We start from the raw sequence: 21,872 nt of genomic DNA on the forward strand, positions 1-21,872 counted from the left end.
CCACCAACCCAGAAAAAGGAAGCACCTACAAGGATGTGCATGGTTTGCTGCTCAAAGACCAATGACAGATGAAGGAAGAAACGCAAAGAAACCAGGTTCTCCTGTACTGACTGGGATGTTGCACCCTGCTTCACAATCTACCACACCCGGGGTGTCTACTAAAAATGTACATTTTTTTTATAAAATCTGCATTTAATTTATATTAATATTTATCAATAATATTGCACCCTTGTTTGGAAAATTTCAGTGGGAACTTTTTCTTTTTTATAATTATGATTAATAATTATGTATTATATTATAATTTATGATTATAATATAATAAATAAATATATTTATTATACCCAGGAGTTAATTCTAAAAATTACAGGCCCACAATATAAACAAAAATTTATATGCAAAAAAAAAAGGGTTACTGGTTTGGCGGAGAGATCTTTAAGACCTCTCCTGTCTGAGACTGAACAGTTGCACTAATATACCTATATTGTTTTTTGTTGTTTATAGTTGCCTAATATATATTTTGGATGTGGTTCTCTGATGTTCGCTAATCCTACTACTCTATCAGTATCAGTTTCTGCCCCACAGGGTGGGCACGCCTCCTTACCATAGTCATTGCTAACTAACTCAACCAAGTAGGTAGGTCTCATTGCTTGGTGGAAATTAAGGGAATTCCCTACATTTAGATATTTACTATTATAAGTTTTATACTCTTCCTTTTCTGTTTCTTTTCTCTTTGCTTAGTCCTTTCTCTCCAATTTTTAGCAATTCTGTTTTGCTTCTGCACTACCCCCCCATTCTTTTATCCCTATCTTTATTTTGTTGATATAATGATTTATTCTTCCCTCATGGTCCATTTAAATATACTCTCCCTTAATACCAGGGGGTTAAATGAGCAGGCTAATTCCCATCCAGTACAAGGACCTCATTAATTATTCCTTAGTGGTCCAAGGTACAAGTACTGTATGGGAATTACCTATGATATACAGTTAGGTCTATAAATATTTGGACAGAGACAACTTTTTTTCTAATTTTGGTTCTGTACATTACTACAATTAATTTTAAATGAAACAACTCAGATGCAGTTGAATTGCAGACTTTCAGCTTTATTTCAGTGGGTTGAACAAAAAGATTGCATAAAAAAGGAACTAAAGCCCTTTTTTTAACACAATCACTTCATTTCAGGAGCTCAGAAGTAATTGGACAAATTAGAAAGCTGAAAATAAAATGTTCATTTCTAATACTTGGTTGAAAACCCCTTGCTGGCAATGACAGCCTGTAGTTTTTAACTCATGGACATCACCAGATGCTGGGTTTCCTCGTTGTTAATGCTCTGCCAGGCCTTTACTGCAGCGGCTTTCAGTTGCTGTTTGTTTGTGGGCCTTTCTGTTCGAAGTTTAGTCTTCAACAAGTGAAATGCATGCTCAATTGGGTTCAGGTCAGGTGACTGACTTGGCCATTCAAGAATATTCCACTTCTTTGCTTTAATAAACTCCTGGGTTGCTTTGGCTGTATGTTTTGAGTCATTGTTCATCGGTAATATGAAACGCCTCCCAATCAATGTGACTGCATTTAGCTGGATTTGAGCAGACAGTATGTATCTGAACACCTCAGAATTCATTTGGCTGCTTCTGTCCTGTGTCACATCATGGATAAACACTAGTGTCCTAGTGCCATTGGCAGCCATGCACGCCCAAGTTATCACACTGCCTCCGCCATGTTTTACAGATGATGTGGTATGCTTTGGATCATGAGCTGTTCCACGCCTTCCCCATACTTTCTTCTTGCCATCATTCTGGTATTATTATTATTATTATTATAAAGGTTGATCTTGGTTTTATCTGTCCAAAGAATGTTTTTCCAGAATTGTGCTGGCTTTTTTCGATGTTTTTGAGTAAAGTCCAATCTAGCCTTTCTATTCTTGAGGCTTATGACTGGCTTGCACCTTGCAGTGCACCCTCTGTATTTACTTTCATGCAGTCTTCTCTTTATGGTAGACTTGGATATCGATACATCTACTTCCTGGAGAGTGTCACTTGGTTGGCTGTTGTGAAGGGGTTTCTCCTCACCATGGAAATGATCATGATCATCCGATCATCCACCACTGTTGTCTTCAATGGACATCTAGGTCGTTTGGCGTTGCTGAGTTCACCAGTTTCTTTCTCATGATGTACCAAACTGTAGATTTTGCCACTCCGAATATTGTAGCAATTTCTCTGATGTTTTTTTTCTGTTTTTGCAGCATAAGGATGGCTTGTTTCATGGATGGAGAGCTCCTTTGACCGCATGTTGTCTGTTCACAGCAAAATCTTCCACATACAAAAACCCCCCTCAAATCAACTCCAGGCCTTTTATCTGCCTAATTGATAATAACATAACAAAAGAATTGCCTACACCAGCCCATGAAATAGCCTTTAAGTCGATTGTCCAATTACTTTTGAGCCCCTGAAAAATAAAGTGATTGTGTACAAAAAAAAAAGGCTTTAGTTCACATTTTTATGCAATCTTTTTGTTTAACCCACTGAATTAAAGCTTGAAAGTCTACAGTTCAACTGCATCTGAGTTGTTTCATTTAAAATAATTTGTGGTAATGTACAGAACCAAAATTAGATAAAAGTTGTCTCTGTCCAAATAATTATGGACATAACTGTATGTGAGTGGGCTATTTCTTTTTCCTAACTTCTGGACCTAACACTAGTGAGCATCATTAGGTTGTTGTACTGAATGTTATTTACCCATGATATAGATGAGAGAGCTATTTCCCATCTAAATACTGGACCTGACCACTAAGGAATAATGTGGTTCTTGTACTGGATGGGAATTAGCCTGCTCATATATTAGTGGGCTATTTCATATCCCTATACAGGACCTGACCACTAGGAGGCAAAAGGTCCTTGTACTAGATGGGAAATAGCCTGCTCACCCTGAGCAGGAAATTTACCATCCTCTAGAGCAGGGGTGTCCAAACGTTTTGCAAAGAGAGCCAGATTTGGTGAGGTGAAAATGGGTGGGGGCCGACCATTCAGCAGGTACTTAGAGTTAGTGTAGGCGTGGTCTGAGCAGGTCCTGCACAGCACATGCCCACCTGGATGACGTGAGGGATTACCTGTGCACAGAGTCTGGTGTCACATTCCCTGTGCACACATGACAAATAGCGGGCCGATAATTTCAAGGCGGTTGATCAACTGTAGTGAAATATAAAATAGCTTTTTTGTACGTGTGTATTTTATACTGCGGTCAACAGTGCTGGCAGGCCACATATTATATATTTTTTGACAGAGGCTGCGGGCCAGTAGAAATCTGAACACGTGCCGCAATTGGCCCCCGGGCCAGACTTTGGACATGCCTGCTCTAGAGTTCCCTTTTACTGGATGGGAACTGGTCGCAACCGTGGTACTACCCGGAGCTGCGATTGTACCCTCCTCCAGATATACATACACACTGCGTTCTGCGTACTGCTAGAGCCCACGCTGCCACCTCCACCTGATGTCTGTGAATTGCGGCCATTTTCCTGGAGACCAGCACTTCTTATGTACCATATCAACATAGGAATTTTGTGTTTTAGCGCAAGGGTAGCGCAGATATTTTAACTGAGGAGATATCCGCAGATACAAGACAATGTTATTGTAAGGCATTCCCCTAATTCCATGGTTCGTGTTAATTCCGAGGTACTGCAGGTCCAGGACTAGAACTTGTAGAGCAGACAAACAGCGGCCTATACAAGTTGTCTGTGCATAGGGCACGCTGTATATACAGTACTACACGAAGGACATCAAAGTGACCACCACAGTACAGGGACAATACCACCTGATACTGAGGCATTCTTCCTTTTACTGGTGCTGGGGCATCCTTTCTTTGACTGACCGCCTGACACTGGGGCATTCTTCCTTTTAGGTCAGGTCTAGTATTTGGATAGGAAATAGCCTACTCATATATGACCAGGCTAATTCACATCCAGTACAAGCACAAGTAAGTACTGGATGGGAATTACCCATGATATATGTAAGTAAGCTATTTCCTATTTCTTTATTGGACCTAACACTAGTGAGGACATTAGGTCCTTGTACTGAATGTTATTTACCTTGATATAGATGAGTGGACTCTTTCCTATCCAAATACTGGATCTGACCACTAAGGAATAATAAGGTCTTTGTACTGGATGGGAATTAGCCTTCCCATATATGAGCAAGCTATTTTCTATCTTTATACCGAACCTGACCTCTAGGGGGCATGAAAAGGTCCTTGCACTTGATGGTAAATAGCCTGCTCATATATGAGTGGGCTATTTCCTATCCCTATACAGGACCTGACCACTACGGGGCATGAAAAGGTCCTTGTACTGGATGGTAAATGACCTGCTTACACCGAGCACGCTATTTCCCATCCTCTAGAGCAGGGGTGTCAAACGCAAATACGCAGTGGGCCAAAATTAAAAACTTAGACAAAGTCACGGGCCAACCATAACATTTATTGAAAAAATTGAGGAAGATTTTCCTTCTCATTAGATATAAAACCATTTCATATGGAAACAGAGGTTTTGCTTCACATTCAATCTGGAACAAGCCTATATTCGAGAAAGAGGCATAAGAATTTTTAAAAATTTTATTTAAGAAAAAATCCTATGCCTCTTTCTCTATTTGTAGCCTTCTAAGTTACATTTCAATGGTAACCTTTTTGCACAGGCTAACATTAATAATAACAATATTCTTCCAACCATTCAAGTCTATGCCTCGCAGTAGCAAGGAAAAGTACAGCTGAGGGGGAGTGCTGGAAATGCCAGACACAGCCACTGCAGGGGTAAATCTTATCTTATGAGTGGCCCCCCACTGGAACTCCCTCTTAAATAATGCTGCTACTAAAATTCCCGGCATTACCTGTGTCTTTAAAACAGTCCAATGCAGGGCCACGCTTAGGCAGAGACCCGCTGGTCTATAGATGTGAGTGATGCCGGTAATCATAGTCACTGCGCTATATCAATGCAGCGGCGGGCCAGCTGCTGTTCATATTTAGGCTTTCTTTGGGGGCCAAAAAAAAAGGGCGTTGCAGGCCAGAGTTTGACACCCCCGCTCTAGAGGGACGGTCCTTCTACTGGATGGGTACTAGTCCCAACTGTATATTGCCCCGTGAAGCACTTTACTTCCGGAAATCACATTGCACAATTTTTTGCGGGTCAATTTCTCCCCACACCTCTCTGCCCGCTCGCAGCCAATAGAACTTACAATGGTAATGGACCAATAGTTGTATGAGTTTTCATTGCAGACGGTGAGGTATGTGAGAGTATCGCTGATTGGTTGGCAGGGTTATTTTTGTATCTCGGGTAGAGATACAATGTACTATGTTTTATCATGCTGTAGGTGGGATATATCATAACAAGTTGTTATTTTAACGTTATAAAGTGCAAAAGAAGGTGCTGCGGTTTCCTGGAGAACATGCCAGTTGCGTGACAGTCCCTGACTTGCACCGGGCCGGGTCATGCATTTCAGGACAGAGAAGACTACCAGGACCCGTCAGGCTGAAGTCATACCATTGGTGCTGCTTTTTTGACATCAGCATGCAGAACAGATCCCTGACAACTACTAGCCAATGGGAACATGGCCATTGTTTACTTTTTCTCACCCAGGACCCAGCGGTGACATTACTTGCACACTAATAGGAGTCAGCTCATTCTTTGTATTTGTTTTTTTTGTAATGGTTCCAGGACAGGAAACATTGAAAATTATTGCTTCTATTGGGTTATATTGCTGAATAAGATTAGAGGGTCAACACATCACCGTTTTGAAAATGGCAATGGCGGCCTCCATTGATCTGGAGGAAAAGAAGTTTAAGCTCCGGATAAGGAAGGGATTCTTCACACACATTCTTCACAGTCTGTGAAAATGTGGAGACAGCTCCCTCAGGAAGCAGTTTCAGCAACTACTATAGATTGCTTTAAGAAAAAGTTAGATGTTTTTCTAGAAGCACAGAATAACTGGGTATAAAGGCTTTAACGTAAAGATAACAGAGACTGTTGATTGTTTTTGTTTTGCCTTCCTCTGGATCAACTATGTCCATAGGGTTTTATATCTGGGATATGTTTATTTCGCTAGTGGCTGAATTGAATGGATCTATGTCTGTTTTTCAACCTATGTAACATGATAATGGCATCAGCTTCAAAATCCAGGTCTGATGCATTTCCTGGGAAATGTGTAGCAATGGAGATCACAGTACAGCAATGTGTGTGATGTAGACGTAAGCAGGGTGTCCCCACTCACCCTACTACCTCCCTCTCCATAGAACAGAGCAGTGCTGTGTTTACATTCATTTTCTCAACAGATCCCCTTCTAGTGACAGAAATCTAACGTGTGCAACGCTGTAGGGGGAGGGGGGGGGGGGACACAACTGTATTCTTTCTACCATCCATACCTAACCAAGGAAAATGGCAATATCTGTATTGCTCTATTGAATGGTAAAAAAATACAAATTCTTTGACAAGTAAAACAGGTGTATATGTATTCCAGAACTGGATTTAGTGGTTTGCCATGAGCCGAGCTTCACAGTGGAACTTTATTGCATCAGATAGTTGCTAGACAGACTCATTGGGCCTGATTTATTAAAGCTCTCCAAGGTTGGACAGGATACACTTTCATCAGTGATCCTGGGTGATCCAGTAAACCTGGTATGGATCTGGTCCAGGATTTAAAACATTGGCCAACAAATAGCAAATGACAAAGTGTATTCTCTCCAACCTTGAAGAGCTTTAATAAATCAGGCCCAGTATGTCACGTCTGCAATAAATGCTATGCTTTTTACCTGCCTCCTAGCAAGTTTCTTTAAATGTACTTGGTTGCCTGACCATATTATGGATCTGCAGAAGACATGGCTGGTAACAATAGTTAAGCATATTAACAGCTAGTGCTTTTACTGAGCTTATCCAAGCAAGAAAAATAATAAAATAAAAATATTTGATGCACCTAACCTACATTAATATATTTTATAAATATTATTAGATACTATAAAAAAACGAACAAAGACACAAATAAATAGTTTGTTTTAAAAAAAGTATATTTTTACAACAGACAAATACAACACATTTTCAGTAGGAAATAGCCTACTTTATATTATGTGTAATGGTAAAAATTGAATATTTACAGTGCCAGATCCATTTTTGTTTTTATTTATCATATACAGCACAGAAATAATTAAAAATATAAACTACTAAAGCCAAGTATAAAGTTATAGTTTACATTTTCCTATTCTGATATTATAGAAAAACAATAAAAATATTTGTGCACACCACAAACATCAATTCATAGTCAAGATAGGACTAAGCCCAGGGGGTTACGGGCCTGTTTGTCTGGCAAGGTGTCAACATGTGTGATCTTGTGCATATTTGTCACTCTAACCTCAAATTTTTAAGAGTGTTATAAGTAACAAATATATTATGGTAGTAGTATGTGGGTATAAACCAGGACCTTTACTAAGTAAAATGTTAATAGAAATCAAATGACATCATTAGCCAGTTACTTTAAATTGAACTTGATTGACGAATTACCTCTTTAGGGTATAATTTTAACATAGCAAACGCTGGATAAGGCAGTTCCCTCTGTTAAGTAAATGCTATACTATTTAAATATGTATTGCAATATAGAAAAAGTGGTTATCTGTGTTCTACAGTACTGTAGTATTTCAGAACAATACACTAAGTGAAACCTTTGTTTATTAGCACCATGTTCTACTCATTTCTTTCACAGGTCAGCGTGCAGGACCTTAGATCCAGTGACTGATCTGTACTGTGCTGCACACTAAATGCTACCAAACCTATGTGATGTATGCTTGCCAACAGAGCCATTTATTTCACAGTAAGAAGCTACTCACCAAAATCAAGTTACTAGGGAGTTACAGCTAGCAGAGTGGCAGAAGAAAATTTGCACCGGCTTGTCTAATATTGTTAAAAAACAAAACAGAAGTTCATTTTCATTGCATCTGATAATCATTAACATTTTCTTCAAAGGTAAGTGATCTGGATTTTTAACTGAATTTAGAAACTGCCACTTGACATGCATTGTAAGGAGATCAGCAATTTATGCCTCCATATTTCTTGGTGAAGTTTGCAGGAACACCACCTGTAACAAAGTGAATCAAGTTGTAAAATTGTAACATGTAAAAATTGTTTTCAGAATATAGTCCTAATTCATAAAAAGAATATCAGCATTTAGGCACAGAACTGTACATCTTCACATACAAAAAGTCCATAGGTTTACAACACTCAAATCATTGTCCAGGTTAGCTGTGACTCTGCTTTATTGCCTTGTGCTGTTCGGATACAGACCTAATAGAACAAGTTCGTAATTAAATTTATACTCCTGTGACACTCATATATATGATTTCAATGATGGTACTTTCAACTCGCTGACAGAGCTGTACATCTGGATCTACACTTTCTGCTTCCTTCGTAGAGACAGATAGAGGGGTAAGGCTGAATGTGCTGGGTAATTCCTTAGGTTTTTCTTTAAGTTGCTGCAGACCTGTTTAGCAGATAAGAAAAAATTAATGTGACAAACTTCAAAAGGTTTATCATATTTTGCACTGCACTTTTTATTAACAGTTATATTCCAAAAATCTTTGACTTACGTGTAATGACTGGATCAAAATCTCTAGTCTGTGTGGCCACATTTGATGCACAGACTTGTCCTATTTGTATAAGTAATGACATGGTGTCTTCATACAGTGGTGGAAATGCTTGGCAGAATGATACTAAGCATGGCAAGGTTGGCATGAAAAATACATAACGCTTAGCTTGAGTTAACACTGCAGGAAAAAAAACAAGAAACCCATGTAATTTAATTATTGGAAATATACTTTAATATAGCCAATATAGGGCAGAGAGAATAGATTACCATCTGCTTATTGACCTATTGCTAAATTGGTTATTATTATGCCTACATGGATCTATCCCCAAACACCCACAATCAACATAAATAGTTCTTTAAAAACTGCTTATAGGGAAATGTTGAACGTGAATGATGCAAAATAAAAGGCTCTATGTATACTACAAACACTCCCTGGTGGGAATCCGCTACTGCCATTGAAACACGTGGACCTGGAAGATTCCCACGAGGGACTTGTTTGAAGGAATGTCTGATTCCGTGTTTTAAAAATAGAGCCCAAAGAGTTGGTATAGCAATTTTATCTCTTCATGGTCAAGCTGAAGATGGTTACGATTTTGGTTTCATATAGTATGCCTATGTTGCTGATTATTGTTTCATTATTTCTCAGTCATATTTTCTATGTTAGTTTGCTAATGTTCAACCTCCCCCTCCCCCCCCCTTCTTCCCCCACCAAAATAACTTCATATGCTCTTTTACACTGGAGCTTAGTGCTGGCCTAAACTGGCACCTAAACTTATCTAAAGAAAACCTATGATCTGGCTTCCTAATTACAACCTCCTACCTGTGTACTAGAGATGCCTCTATCACTTTAACAAGCTGAACGATACTAACTTGGTTGGGATGCACAAAGCTATTGGTACTTGAGCAATGTACCAGCTTGCCTGGTTGGGGTTTTGATCCTCATCCTCATTCTTCTGAATCCCTAACTGCCTCAGAATAAGTATACAGCTCAGGTGTTCCTCTAATTATCACACAACTTGTCACAGCGTTATCTGCATGGTTGTTTCAGCTGTGTGACTGAAACCACTATCACCATAAGATTAGCTTCACATCCAGACAGTCAGCATGTACAAAAAAAATTAATTTTGTTTTTCTAATTAGGTGCAGTAATATTCTAAGCAGAAATACTAATACATCTTTAATTTCAAGCTATTTGCACTTTCACATCAGGTACACCTATCCTTCATACCTGCCCTCTCACCCAATGTAGCACTTCCCACACCTGACCCGCATGCTTACCAGAGTCTCACAGTTACAGACACTTTGATGATGGCCACATAAAAATTAATGGCAATTTAATGTGCAGGGACAGTAGCAGCAAGAAGTCTTCAGCCATGGGATATCAACATTGTGGAAAGCCATGGCTCTGAAATTCAGGAGTCAGACATGTGTCTGCAAGAGGTGTGTAGGGACACAGAATTTCCACCCATCTTCTTACATCACTATTCATTTTGGAATCATCTTCCCAAAGAATGGGATGACCTAAAATGTACAGGTGGTAATGGGCAGAGATTCGGTTTCTCTGCACAGGGAAAGGAGGGGGTTGATAATTCACACTTGTGTTTTTTTTGTGAAAGAGAATTGCATTTCTCCTAGAATTTTTACTCAAATGTTATCAAGTTAAAGATTTTAGCAACACCAAAATACAAAGTTTAAAATATTAAATCAACAAGGTCATGCCATTGATATATCATTTAGCCTTGTTATAGAAACTGGAGAATATGAATGATTACTTATCAACCACATGACTGGAAATTGAATACCGACATGTACAAAAAAAAAAAAAGGATTATAAGATATAGTTGAGAGAGTAAAAATATAGAAGTCAAATTATACATAACATTGATGTAGTTAATCTAAATTTATCAAATATTAGAAAAAAAACTGCACTGAGATACACAAATATTTACCTGTTAGTAAGGTCCCCATCACATTAATGGCTAGACGTGCCATACTGAGTGACTTTGGTAATGCATACTGGATGCATAAGTGTGAAAGAAGCTGTATTGCAAATATCTGTAAATCGAAAAACCAAATGAGTATCACTCACAGTAAATAAAATAATACATTTAAAGCTGTAATTACCTTAGCAAAGTGCCACCTAGACTTCATATAAGATACCTACTGCTATTTGCAGTCTGACAGCCTAGGTGCTCGGTTAATAAATTTATATCTTTCCTTTCTTTAACCATCCCAAGAATCAATATAAGTATGTAAACCATCCCCTGTATGAAATACATTAATATAGCATACACAAGAGTACACCAGAATAAAAAAAACTCTCCCTAATAAATAAGCGATCCAGAAGATTACCTGTTTCTCCAATTCAGGCTGAGCTATGAGCTCAGGTATAAAATCCAGACAGATGTGCATTGACGGTATGCCTGCAACAGTCAGAGGTAGCAGCTGGCAGGGGTAGCCCTGTAGGAAAAAAAGGATCTATGAGCAAAGCTTTGAGCCACATCAAATAAAATAACAGTAATACTAAACTAGTAAAAAGATAGTTTTTTAAGCTTTTTGTAAAGTGACAAGTACCTGGAAATGGACTAGTTTAGCAATATTTGGGTCTGCTATAAACATTTGATGCAACAGGGAGCAGATCAGGCACTGCACCTCTCGGAGGTTACAAAGTAGGCTCTCTTCTCCTTCTGTGTTGTCCTGAGTCTTATCCTCCTCTGATGAAAGACAAATCTCCAGCAGGAGCTGCACTGCTGCACTATCCTAATGGTAAAAAAATACAATTACAATCACATTTTAACACATTAGCACTAAGCACTATACAATTTAATTGTAAATATTTAAACATGTAAGCTCCCATTGCCAACCTCTTCTGAAATGCTAGTTGCCAGGTTGATTCAATGGCTTTAATAATCTTGCCTTATTGGCACAGAGTAGGTATGCAAATCAGGATTTTGGACCACCTTGCTCAGAAGCAGACAGCTAGGTAAATTATTTCAGAAAAGATCAGCAATGGCAATCTACATGCTTCTGCCAGTATAGGTGCTTGTAAATGTAGGTAAACCTGGGCTGAAAGCAGGGCATTCTTAAGCTCTTCTCTGGTAACTTCCATTGTTTCTGCCTGTCCTGCCAGAGCCATAGCATTACTTGGTGAAGGTTTAATGTCCTGATCTGCAGTTTCCTTCAAGTAAGAGTTCAGGTAAGCTTTGGAAGCTAAAAGATACCCATTCAGCATGTGTAATGTAATATCCATTAATGGTGGACACCTAGAATTAGAAAAAAATGAACACAGAAAAAAAAAAAAAATCTCAATATCATTAGAGTAAGTAGCAAGGGGTTTTCTTTCGCCAACAGGGAAAGTTCGAATGGGTTTTGATGGTGCCAAATATCAACACTAACAACACAATATGTTACAATTTATTATATAGTATTATAAAAAAACATATCACAAGATGATAAATGCTTGGAAAATACAAGTAATGTCAATTCAGTAATTACATGATTTATAATGATACACGATAACTTTTACAATCCTTAACGCATTTCACCAGTAGGCTTCATCAGAAGGACAGAATGTTATTAGTACTGCATCTATTTGTCTGAAATCACAAAATGGCACCCACTTGTTCAGATAGTGGTTGATGATTAGGTTAGTAAGAACAAAAAGGTACTCTATTCTGATCTAAATTTGAAGACAACATTACTAAAGGTGAGATTTTATCCTTTTGATTATATACACTGTGGTGCATTAAAAGAAACTACCCACAACACTATGGGGTTATATCACTCTTAACCACATAGAAAAATTCTGTGTTGCATAATTGTACATAATACATAATTGTGATTGTGTAAAAAAAGGCTTTAGTTCCTAACGTTTTTATGCAGTATTTGTTCAACCCACTGAATTAAAGCTGAAAGTCTGCAGTTGTTTCATGTAAAATTATTTGTGGTAATGTACAGAACCAAAATTAGAAAAAAGTTGTCTATGTTCAAATATTTATGGATTTAACTGTATAATAAATTGCAACAATTTGTTTTTAACATATATTTTGTTGTTAGTGTTGATATTTGGCACCTTCAAAACCCATGCAAACTTTCCCTATTGTGGAATGAAAACCCTTTGATATTTGTGAATATTAGGGTGTGGTGCAATGTAAACAATTCTTCCAGAGAATATATTTAAAACTCAGAGTAGTCACTCACTAACCTCAGAATTCTGGCATCACATCGCAGAACAATCAGAGGGTCAATCATGAGATCATTCTGTGTGTATTTGTGCTGGCGAGCCAACTTTAATGGAGGCTGTAAGGCATTTACTGTCATCACCCACAACCTGTAAAACATAGGAAAATGACAATGAATGCAGACAAAATGTGCTAGAAAAAAAAAAACATTTTTTAAATTGCAGATCATACTGCAAAATATTCAGATATAACACTCTTCCTCTTTCTAATTATTGCAGAAGATTAAATACAGTACTTTTAATGTCCTTCATTTCACACCAATAATATTTAGGCAATTGAACTTTTTGACATAATTGGCTTATTTGGTACCTTCTAGGCATAACAGTGTTCAAAGTCATCCAGAGCTTGTTGATGGTCTGCAGGATTCTACGTGGAACACCAACATTTAGGAGCTGACTCATGTTCGCAGAGAGCACTTCTGCATAAGGGATGAGGTCACTCGCACTAAGTAAAGTCAAATGTTCCAAGATCTGCATCAGCTGTGTGTGGTTGCTTTGTAGTACTGAAAATGCTACAAACAGAGGAGTATTAGGCAAAACAAATTATTATAAACAAATTCTTAATCAAAGTAAAAATACCAAAAAAACTTGAGCCTGGTCAGTTTTCTAAAACATTCTTAAATATGTGATGCAATATAAATCATTTCTGAAGAGTAGGGACCTAAATTTATGGGTACAATCATTAATTTGGTTATGGTTCATCATTGTTAAACCTAAGAATATGCACCTAATGTCTGGAGAGAGTAAACCCAAAGCTAATACAATCAGAAGAATCAGAAATGGGTAATCAAACAAAAAAAGGAAATATTTGCTGCAAGCACCGAAGAAATCAACAATTCAAGAAACCTTTAGTGGATATATATGTATATAGTTGCAGGCGTGTGTGTACAGAATTTATTCTGCGAGAGTACAGGGCAGCACTGTTAGCCAATCAGGTTTTACTGTAAAGCAAAGTGTTGTGAAGCTAATAAACAGAGCTTGCTGATTGTAAAAGCAAGCATAAAGGTAATCTAATCTGCTAACCATTGTTCCTTTACTTTACAGTAAAATCTTGTGTTGCTTTGAATGCAAATAAGAAAAGAAAATTAGTAAGAACTTGTAGAGGTCTGAAAGGGGCATCTTGATGACAAAACTGAACATAATATAGAAAAAAATGACAGGTATTTAGCCACATGCCTACACTTTTATTATGAGGAAGAGGCTCATAAGCTTATTTGTGGATGTTCATTATTTATTGAGCTTACCCTCCTGTAACTGTTTGGGAGAATGACTTTTGACAGAGTTTGTTAATAGCATCCTTCGTAAAAGAGCATCTGTCCCTGTGATTTCCTCCTCACAGATCCAGTCATCCACAATGCAGAGGTGTGGATAGTTTGTAGCAAGCAGGCGCAGCAAGGCAGAGTGTAAACCTAAATAACAAAAAGAACATTTGTGCTCTTTTCACTGCACTGATAAAAAAGAGGCGAAGAGCAAAATCTCTATCAATAAATATAACTGAAGATAAATGGAAATCACATGCTTTTGAATCAACTTTTAGGGAAACTGTTCAAAGCTAAAATAAATATTGCTGCCTATGAAAATGTGGTAAAGCTAAAACACAAAAATATCGGCAGACAAAATATATTTGAAAGTGGTGCAAAATGGCAACAATACCAGTGGCTGGAACTACATTTTTCAAGCATAATATACATATTTATTCCTGTTTATAACCTACTATGACAGAAACACACAAGCTGGTGCTACCTTTTGAGAGTTTTAGTGGCTTTAACAACATGTTGATCCTCTGTCCTTGATACTTTAAGGCTTAGTCTACACAGATGTTTTTCCCAGCGTTTAACCTTAGGCTTTAAAAGCCCATGTTTGAAATTCTCATGCGTTCCAATAAGCTAATCTACACAATTTCCTTGAGGCACGTTTTTAAGTGTTAGTGATGGGGGCATTTTTATCGCAGTAAAAACATGGTTTAAAGGTAAGCTTTAGAACAACCTGAATTTCAAACATGGGCTTTTAAAAGCCTCAGGTTAAATGCTGGAGAAACAGTCTGTGTGGACCCAGCCTAAGTCACTGACCTGAAACATGGTGTACTTATATCTTGAGGAGTTCTCCTTAAAGTTTCTTCAAAAGATAACATTGTAGATCTATTGATACCATGGATTTTTTGGATTACTGTATAAAATATATTCTATTTAGGCCCAACATTTTGGGGAGCCAGTCCTGGTCAAAATATGATCTTACCTCCCAATTCCTGCTGTAGACCCTGTGCTTGTCGAATAAGATATTTTATAGGAATTTGGTCCATCAATGATGAAGAGTAAGATTTTGGCTTTTTCTGCATGGCCGCTGTCATAACAATAATAACAATAAAATTAAATCTCTAAATGAACAAACAACATGTACAAAATTCTATTCTGCTTACAATAGGATATTTTAGAAAGAATTGAATGAACATATCATAAAGGTAAAAACACAAAATGACAGTAAGAATATTTCCAATCAGAACCATAGGTATTAAATAACTGAATAAAAAATATTTCAGCTACTTTTCTGAATTAAAAGAAAAACTAAAAACAATCAAAACAATTACAGTAAACCACCAACCTAATGTCTTTGAATTAGCTAAAAGAGCTTCCTCATAAGAAAGAAGGTAGTAAAGCAACAGGAGTTGAGTAGTTATTTTATGTCTCTGGTTTAAACGTGGACTCTCCCCTGAGTGACCCTGGAAAACCTTCAGGATTTCTAGTTCAGTGATCGGCTTGTTAGTGGTCTCCGGACTAGACTTTGATGCTGGAGTGAGGATAGAATTTATGTATACATCAATAAGTGGAAGCAGCTGCTGGTGGAGCGGAAGAGTTGTTTCACAAATTTGAGTGTAAATCCAGTCCTGGAACAGATTTAAAGACATTTATTTGTCAAAAATTAATATTAGAGTTTTTTTTCAGTTATAGTTTATTCATTTGGCTTTTATACTTTATTATTATTGCACATTCATTCTCCACTCAGCAGCATGGCAGTTTGTGCTGTGCTTTTGTTGAAGAAATCCACATGACCATGCAAACTTGCACAGATAGGCCATTCATGTCCTGGGAACTGTACTACAAGGTAAAGTGCTAGCTACCAGAGCCACCCCACTGATTACTGGTCTTTGCAGATACTTTGTGACTTGGGTTTGTAAATCATACACAAATATAATGTATACTACAGTATTTTTTTTCTAAAAAAAATAATTATATATATATATATATATATATATATATATATATATATATGCTTTATTGCATAATCATCCTAAATCCTAAACTCACTAAGATGAAAGTTTATTTTGGAGAGATGTTTGATGCAAAGGGCAAGGGGGCACTCATCTGGAGGAAAAGGGGTTTACCCCTGCATACAGAAGGGTTTATTAACAATACAAGTGTAGAAGTGAGAAATAAACTTCAATCTAGTCATCTCAATTGCATGTTTTGAGGGAAAAAAAAATCTGGATGCATCAAAAATTGCTTTCTAACGCTTATATTTAACAATACCAGAGACTTTTGATCAGGACAGTATTGGAATGCCTTAGATGTTGAAGCAAATTTGATCATGATTAATAAAGTCTTTTTACCGTCCTATAAATTACCTGTGGAAATAGGTTATGTATATGCTGATTTTCTTACTATTTTCCAATTGGTTAAATGTAAAGAATGTTTTTTTTTTTTCTTACACCAATGTAAATCAACCACCAAATTGTGTTTTTCTCTCATAAAGTAAACATTTAGGTCAGATAGAGGTTGTAGTTTAGAAAGCTTCCTAAACTGATTTTAATTTAAAGTAACTTGTACAATATGAAGGACGATATTAGCCATTTATTGAGAACATACCTTGATTGACACCTTGTGCTTGGTGAAAGCACGACTTCTTAGTAGCTGATAAATACAGTGAATAGGTAGAAAGCCAGTAATGTTTGCACTCAAGTTGCTTGTGACAGGGACACGAACGGCATGTGCTGTGACAACCTAACCAGAGAAATACAAAACTTTAATATAGTTTCCACAGGAATTATTTAAATAAGCTTTTAGGATGTGATCATTTCAAAGAATCAGAACACCAACCAGCAAACAGTATTTTTTATAACCAAGTCAGAGAAGGCAGCCATGATCTCACAGTGAAAGGTTCCTTAAAATCTATGAACGTTGCTGGTTATACTGTGCAGTATAGTTTTGAGTTAGCCCTACTGAACTTGTGTGGCAGCACCATTAGAACTGGAATTCTGGACATACAATGTACAACCCCAAATACAAAACTGCCTATAAGGATGGACTGTTAGCTGGAAATAGTATTCAACAAAACCTATCATCATAGTTCATATAGATTATATGATTTTAGGTCACTATATTTACATTTTGTGTTTATGTTCTGAATTACCATTAACCATTTCTTTGCCTGGTATCGCAAAGTTGGGTGCGGAGCCATAAATATTACGTTATATGGATGCTATTGGTGACAAAGCCTACCTGATTTCAGAAGCAGAAAATAATTAAAGCCGAACACTCCTGAACATTCCTTTTTGTTGAATGAATTAAGCCTAAAAGTGTAGATTTCAGGACATACACTAGCAACTTTAGTTCCTGTGAATTTCAGCACCTATCGACTGAATTTTATTTAAATTTACTGGTAAGCTTTTAATGGAATCATTTATTCAAAGTGTGAATGTTTTTCAGATGAAAATACACTGCGCAAACAAAGTTCAAAGAAAAAAAAGTCTGATTTTGACATAGTATATTATACTATTTACCAGTCAAGCAGTACAGATTATGAATAAACAGCACATTAATATTCTGAGAGGCAAGGCATAGTTCTTTCAAGCAGTAATTAAATTAATTCCCTTGTAGACTAATTTAATTACTTCAAGGCTGCTGCTGTTCCTCAGAGGGGAATAATTCTGTGATCTATAAACATGTATAACTGTGAAATAAGGTGTTTATCTGAATGGAGCTTGAATTAGTAATATCACACGATTTATGCTTGAATCGTTAGAATGCAAGATGTTTATGAATGTCGCTACAGGCTACAGCTTTGCAAATGTATATTTAAATTTGATTTATTGCCAGCATTGCGGCTTATACAGTGACTTATATGAATACCAGCCTGCAGTTTTTTTTTTTTTATCTTCAGGAAGAACAATTGACATAGCAAAACAAAATTAATGCAGCCATTGAAAATGTACATTCTCTGGTCTCCCTAAAAAATATGGTCATCTTCATTAGAGAAAGGATCCTGAACTCTGGGAAAACATGATAACCCTTTGAAATGTATATTGCCTTTTTAGAAGCTTCCACAATTTTACCTGTATGATGGTGACAGGGAACTGAACACTTGAAGCTGTGCCAAAAAAAAACAAAAATGGCAGACAGTGGGCAAAAAGCTTCCACTCACTAATATTGCGTGTAGTCTCCATACACACATTACTGACATACAATGTCTTGTTCAGCGTTGTGTGAAATGACCACGGCAGGGCTTTGTTTCCTCAAGTAAATCACACAAGGATAAGGCTATTATAAGTAATAAACTTAGCCCTTTGCACAGTTTTATTGCATTGCCTTGACTGAAAAGCCCCTCCTTTGGCTTTCGGAATGCCCTTAGCACTAAAACTATTTATTCATAAAGGTCAATGTAGGGTTGAGGGAAATAAGACACAATCACATAAATCAGAGGCTCCAGTATAAAACTCCACATAGCCTATGCAGAGCAGTATTTTTTTACAGAATGCTTTTTGTAGTGGCACACACAAATCAACACATAGGTAGAATTAAACTTTTCATCTTTACTACAAAATAAAAGAAGAAGTAAATTCTGACTATTATTGCGAAAAATGCAGAATAGTAGTAAGGAAGTGAATTGAAAAGCTTAAAGTGAATAGTGTCTTTCTTTAAGAATGTAACCTAAAGTAAACCTATACCGAATACTATAGGCTATAGCAGTTAAAAAAAACAGCTGTGCACAATAATGCTTAACAAAGGATATGCTTTCCAACACATTGAAATGTGTCAGCTATTGCAGAAGTTCTTGAAAAAAGGTGAAATTTTGTTACTCTGCACTCTGGAGAAGAATATAGCTACTTCTATTACAGAGGATTGCTGATGTATGACCTGGTGACAGAATCACCTAAAGTAAACCTGTGAGAAACCTTTGCAATTTAATGATGAGAAAAACAGATGCTAAATACACTGTACACTGCATGTCAAACCCATTGGTAGGTCCACAAATATGTATAATACAAGGATTTATGCAAATCATTAATTTTACAGTTGAGCCTAATTTCTACAGGAAAGGTAAACTGGATTTAAAAAAAAAAACTTTCTGCCTGTTAGCAATCTTTCTTGGAATGTACATTTAGCTGCACAGTTCAGTATATATTCTTTGCATATCTCAGTGCCATAATGAATAAACACCCAACCACATGAGCAAGAATTATGTTATTCTCTCCCAGCCAACCTTGATAGGTGTCAGTCCTGAACCCAGAAAAATAAAGTGAAGTTGTTGTGCTGCCGAGGGAGTGAGATAAGCGAGTTTATTCCTCTTCAGAATTTGCATATATTTGTAACTGTTCCTGACTGTTTCTGTTTCCAAGGTTTCTGACAAGTTTACTTTAATAATATTCAGTAATTAAGAGGTCCAGAAAAACTGCAGAACAAAGGCTCTTTAAAGAAAGGGGAAATAAAAAAACAGCCTTACAAGACCATTAACATAATTACAGCAAACATCATCTGTAAATACAGCAGTGTTCTCTATTAGGCCAGGCAGCAATTACATTTTTCTTGAGCGATTTTCCTCTAGTTTACTGAAGCTCATTAGTACATCGAACTATAATTACTTCCACAAATAAGATAATGACTTTACCTGCTCCGTAAATATCTCTTGGGTGAAAATAGTCTTCATTCTGCTAAGCGAGCTGGGTTTGATGACAATCTGGAAAATTAACAAAATTGGGTTTTACAAGGCTCTGCCTAAATAAATGCAGCTCATTATCCAACATAATATTTGTCAGCAATTTCTAAGCAACTTCTAGCCTCTTATAATAACACATATTGATCATAGAATTTAATTACTAATGGCACAAAGTTTAGACTATATGGGAATTATATTATATGCAAGTATGTCCTGATCCAGTAACCATTATTTTTTCATGTTTCCAATATCCTATCACAATGAAATGTTTAGAAGCTTCCTTTAGGCTTATTGAAAAATTGAACAACACAGAAAAATATAGAATTTGGCTGTAAAGTGTTACTAGTGCAATCAATTTCTAGTTTACCATAGATGCAGGATATCAAGACCAACTGATACCTTGAGGTCACATTACACAAATACATATGTGGCACAAATACTAACAAGATAATGAACGATAATAAGCATTTATAAAGCGGACAACTTTGATTTTCTAACTTGCACTACAAAAGTGACAGCTGAACACTAAATGTGACCCTCTTGTTTTTTCCCCATATCTTTTAACTTTTCTCTATTGATTTAGATAAGCTTAATAATAATCCTGCAGCACCCGCTACTGAACTAAGGGGGGGGGGGGGGGGGGGTATGGGTGCAGGACATACATATGCTGCAAGATTTTACCCACAATATTATAAAAAAAATAACATAAATAGGACTCCTATTCTCTGAAAAGTGTAAGTATGCATTATTCTATTCTTCATCATGGTATATTAAATAGATTATTAAAAACTATCTTTGCTACGGTACATAGTGGTCATCTAAGTGATGTGCATTGTCAACAATGAATAAAACAAAGTACACATAATTGAAGTGCAGAAACCCATACCGGCAACCAAAATGAGGTTAGAGCAGGCTCATGACTCAAAGTTGGTTTCAGACTGGCTGCTAAAAAGTTCAAATAAATCCATTACACAATCAGGTGCATTCATTAATATTATAGCTCTGCAAGCCAAGGCAAAATAGGTGCGTACAGACAAATGGTGCATCAGATTTAGTAAAAGACTACAGCTTAAATCATTAATAAAATCAGCAAAGTTAAAATAGTGGTGCCTTCCTGCTGTGATAGTATGTACAGTGCTGTGCAGAAGAGCTCATGTTCACCTTCTTCATCAACTTCTACCAACATTGTTTAAAGCTGTACTGTATTTAAAAAAATGTTGCATGCACAGAAAGGTAAAAAAAAGAAATATGTTGAGACAAACATCTGTCCTAATAGCATTTATTAAAATAAGGTACAGGTTCCGACTTGCATACAAATTCAACTTAAGAACAAACCCACAGCTCTAAAAACAGCTCTATGTTTTAGAGAGTCATTGGCTTTGATATTCCCATCAGCCCTGAGTTTCCCTCTGCTTCCTGGTTTTTCATCTTTTGTCAGGAAGGGTATTGTATTTTATTTCCTCTTAGCAATGCAGGCATTTATCCCCAGACATTGGGTTTGTCTGTGATCCTTACCCTCACAGAATGGTTGGATAAAATGTTTTGTCTGCAACATACGGAGGAGTTCATGGCACAACTTCATGATCGTATTACTGTTTTTTTTGTTTTCTTTTTTTTTTATAAACGGTTTCAGTGTTCTCCCCAGAAAGTTTTTCCAGCCGGGTGGCATAAAAATGTAGCCGGGTGGAAATGATTTATGGGCATGGCTAATTTAAACTGGGCGTGTATAATAACAATGACATGCAGATATTATCAAAGATAGGAATTTATTACTTACAACAACTTTAGTTATAATAGAGGTGGACACAACTGGTTACCTTTTTGTTGCATACATCCATGTGATGGAGGAAGTTAATGTAATTTCCTTCATTGCATACCTGATTTTAAATGTAGTGCAGCAGATTATGGTGGTGCCTGCAACCATGTCATCATGTGGTAATGCCCACATATGATGCTGGATTCTCCAAAACTGAAAGAAATAAAAATCCAGTAAATGAAAGGAGTGGGCCAAGGACAGCCCCACAGAGGTTGAATAGATCCACAGATGGAAGTGAATGGTTCCACAAGGGTGAATAATTCCTCAAGGAGTGAGCATCTCCAAA

At 36.9% G+C, this 21,872-nt stretch overlaps 1 protein-coding gene across 2 annotated transcripts in view; it reads right to left on the reverse strand.

Moving 5' to 3' along the window:
- Positions 1-7,014: 7,014 nt before the first annotated feature.
- Positions 7,015-21,872, reverse strand: part of INTS2 (integrator complex subunit 2) — a 31,791-nt gene continuing 16,933 nt past the window's right edge. For both annotated transcript variants that reach the window (XM_072417241.1, XM_072417232.1), the window contains exons 12-24: positions 19,723-19,791; positions 16,704-16,838; positions 15,442-15,724; positions 15,079-15,183; positions 14,088-14,252; positions 13,154-13,355; positions 12,808-12,933; positions 11,665-11,866; positions 11,178-11,363; positions 10,956-11,063; positions 10,553-10,658; positions 8,605-8,781; positions 7,015-8,498 (exon numbers count right to left, since the gene is read on the reverse strand). In XM_072417241.1, the coding sequence (XP_072273342.1) occupies positions 8,329-8,498; positions 8,605-8,781; positions 10,553-10,658; positions 10,956-11,063; positions 11,178-11,363; positions 11,665-11,866; positions 12,808-12,933; positions 13,154-13,355; positions 14,088-14,252; positions 15,079-15,183; positions 15,442-15,724; positions 16,704-16,838; positions 19,723-19,791 (2,034 nt within the window). In that variant the 3' untranslated portion in view covers positions 7,015-8,328. The remainder of the gene's footprint in view (positions 8,499-8,604; positions 8,782-10,552; positions 10,659-10,955; positions 11,064-11,177; positions 11,364-11,664; positions 11,867-12,807; positions 12,934-13,153; positions 13,356-14,087; positions 14,253-15,078; positions 15,184-15,441; positions 15,725-16,703; positions 16,839-19,722; positions 19,792-21,872) is intronic.

Source organism: Pyxicephalus adspersus, chromosome 1, assembly GCF_032062135.1.
Source record: "Pyxicephalus adspersus chromosome 1, UCB_Pads_2.0, whole genome shotgun sequence".
NCBI classification, from domain to species: domain Eukaryota; kingdom Metazoa; phylum Chordata; class Amphibia; order Anura; family Pyxicephalidae; genus Pyxicephalus; species Pyxicephalus adspersus.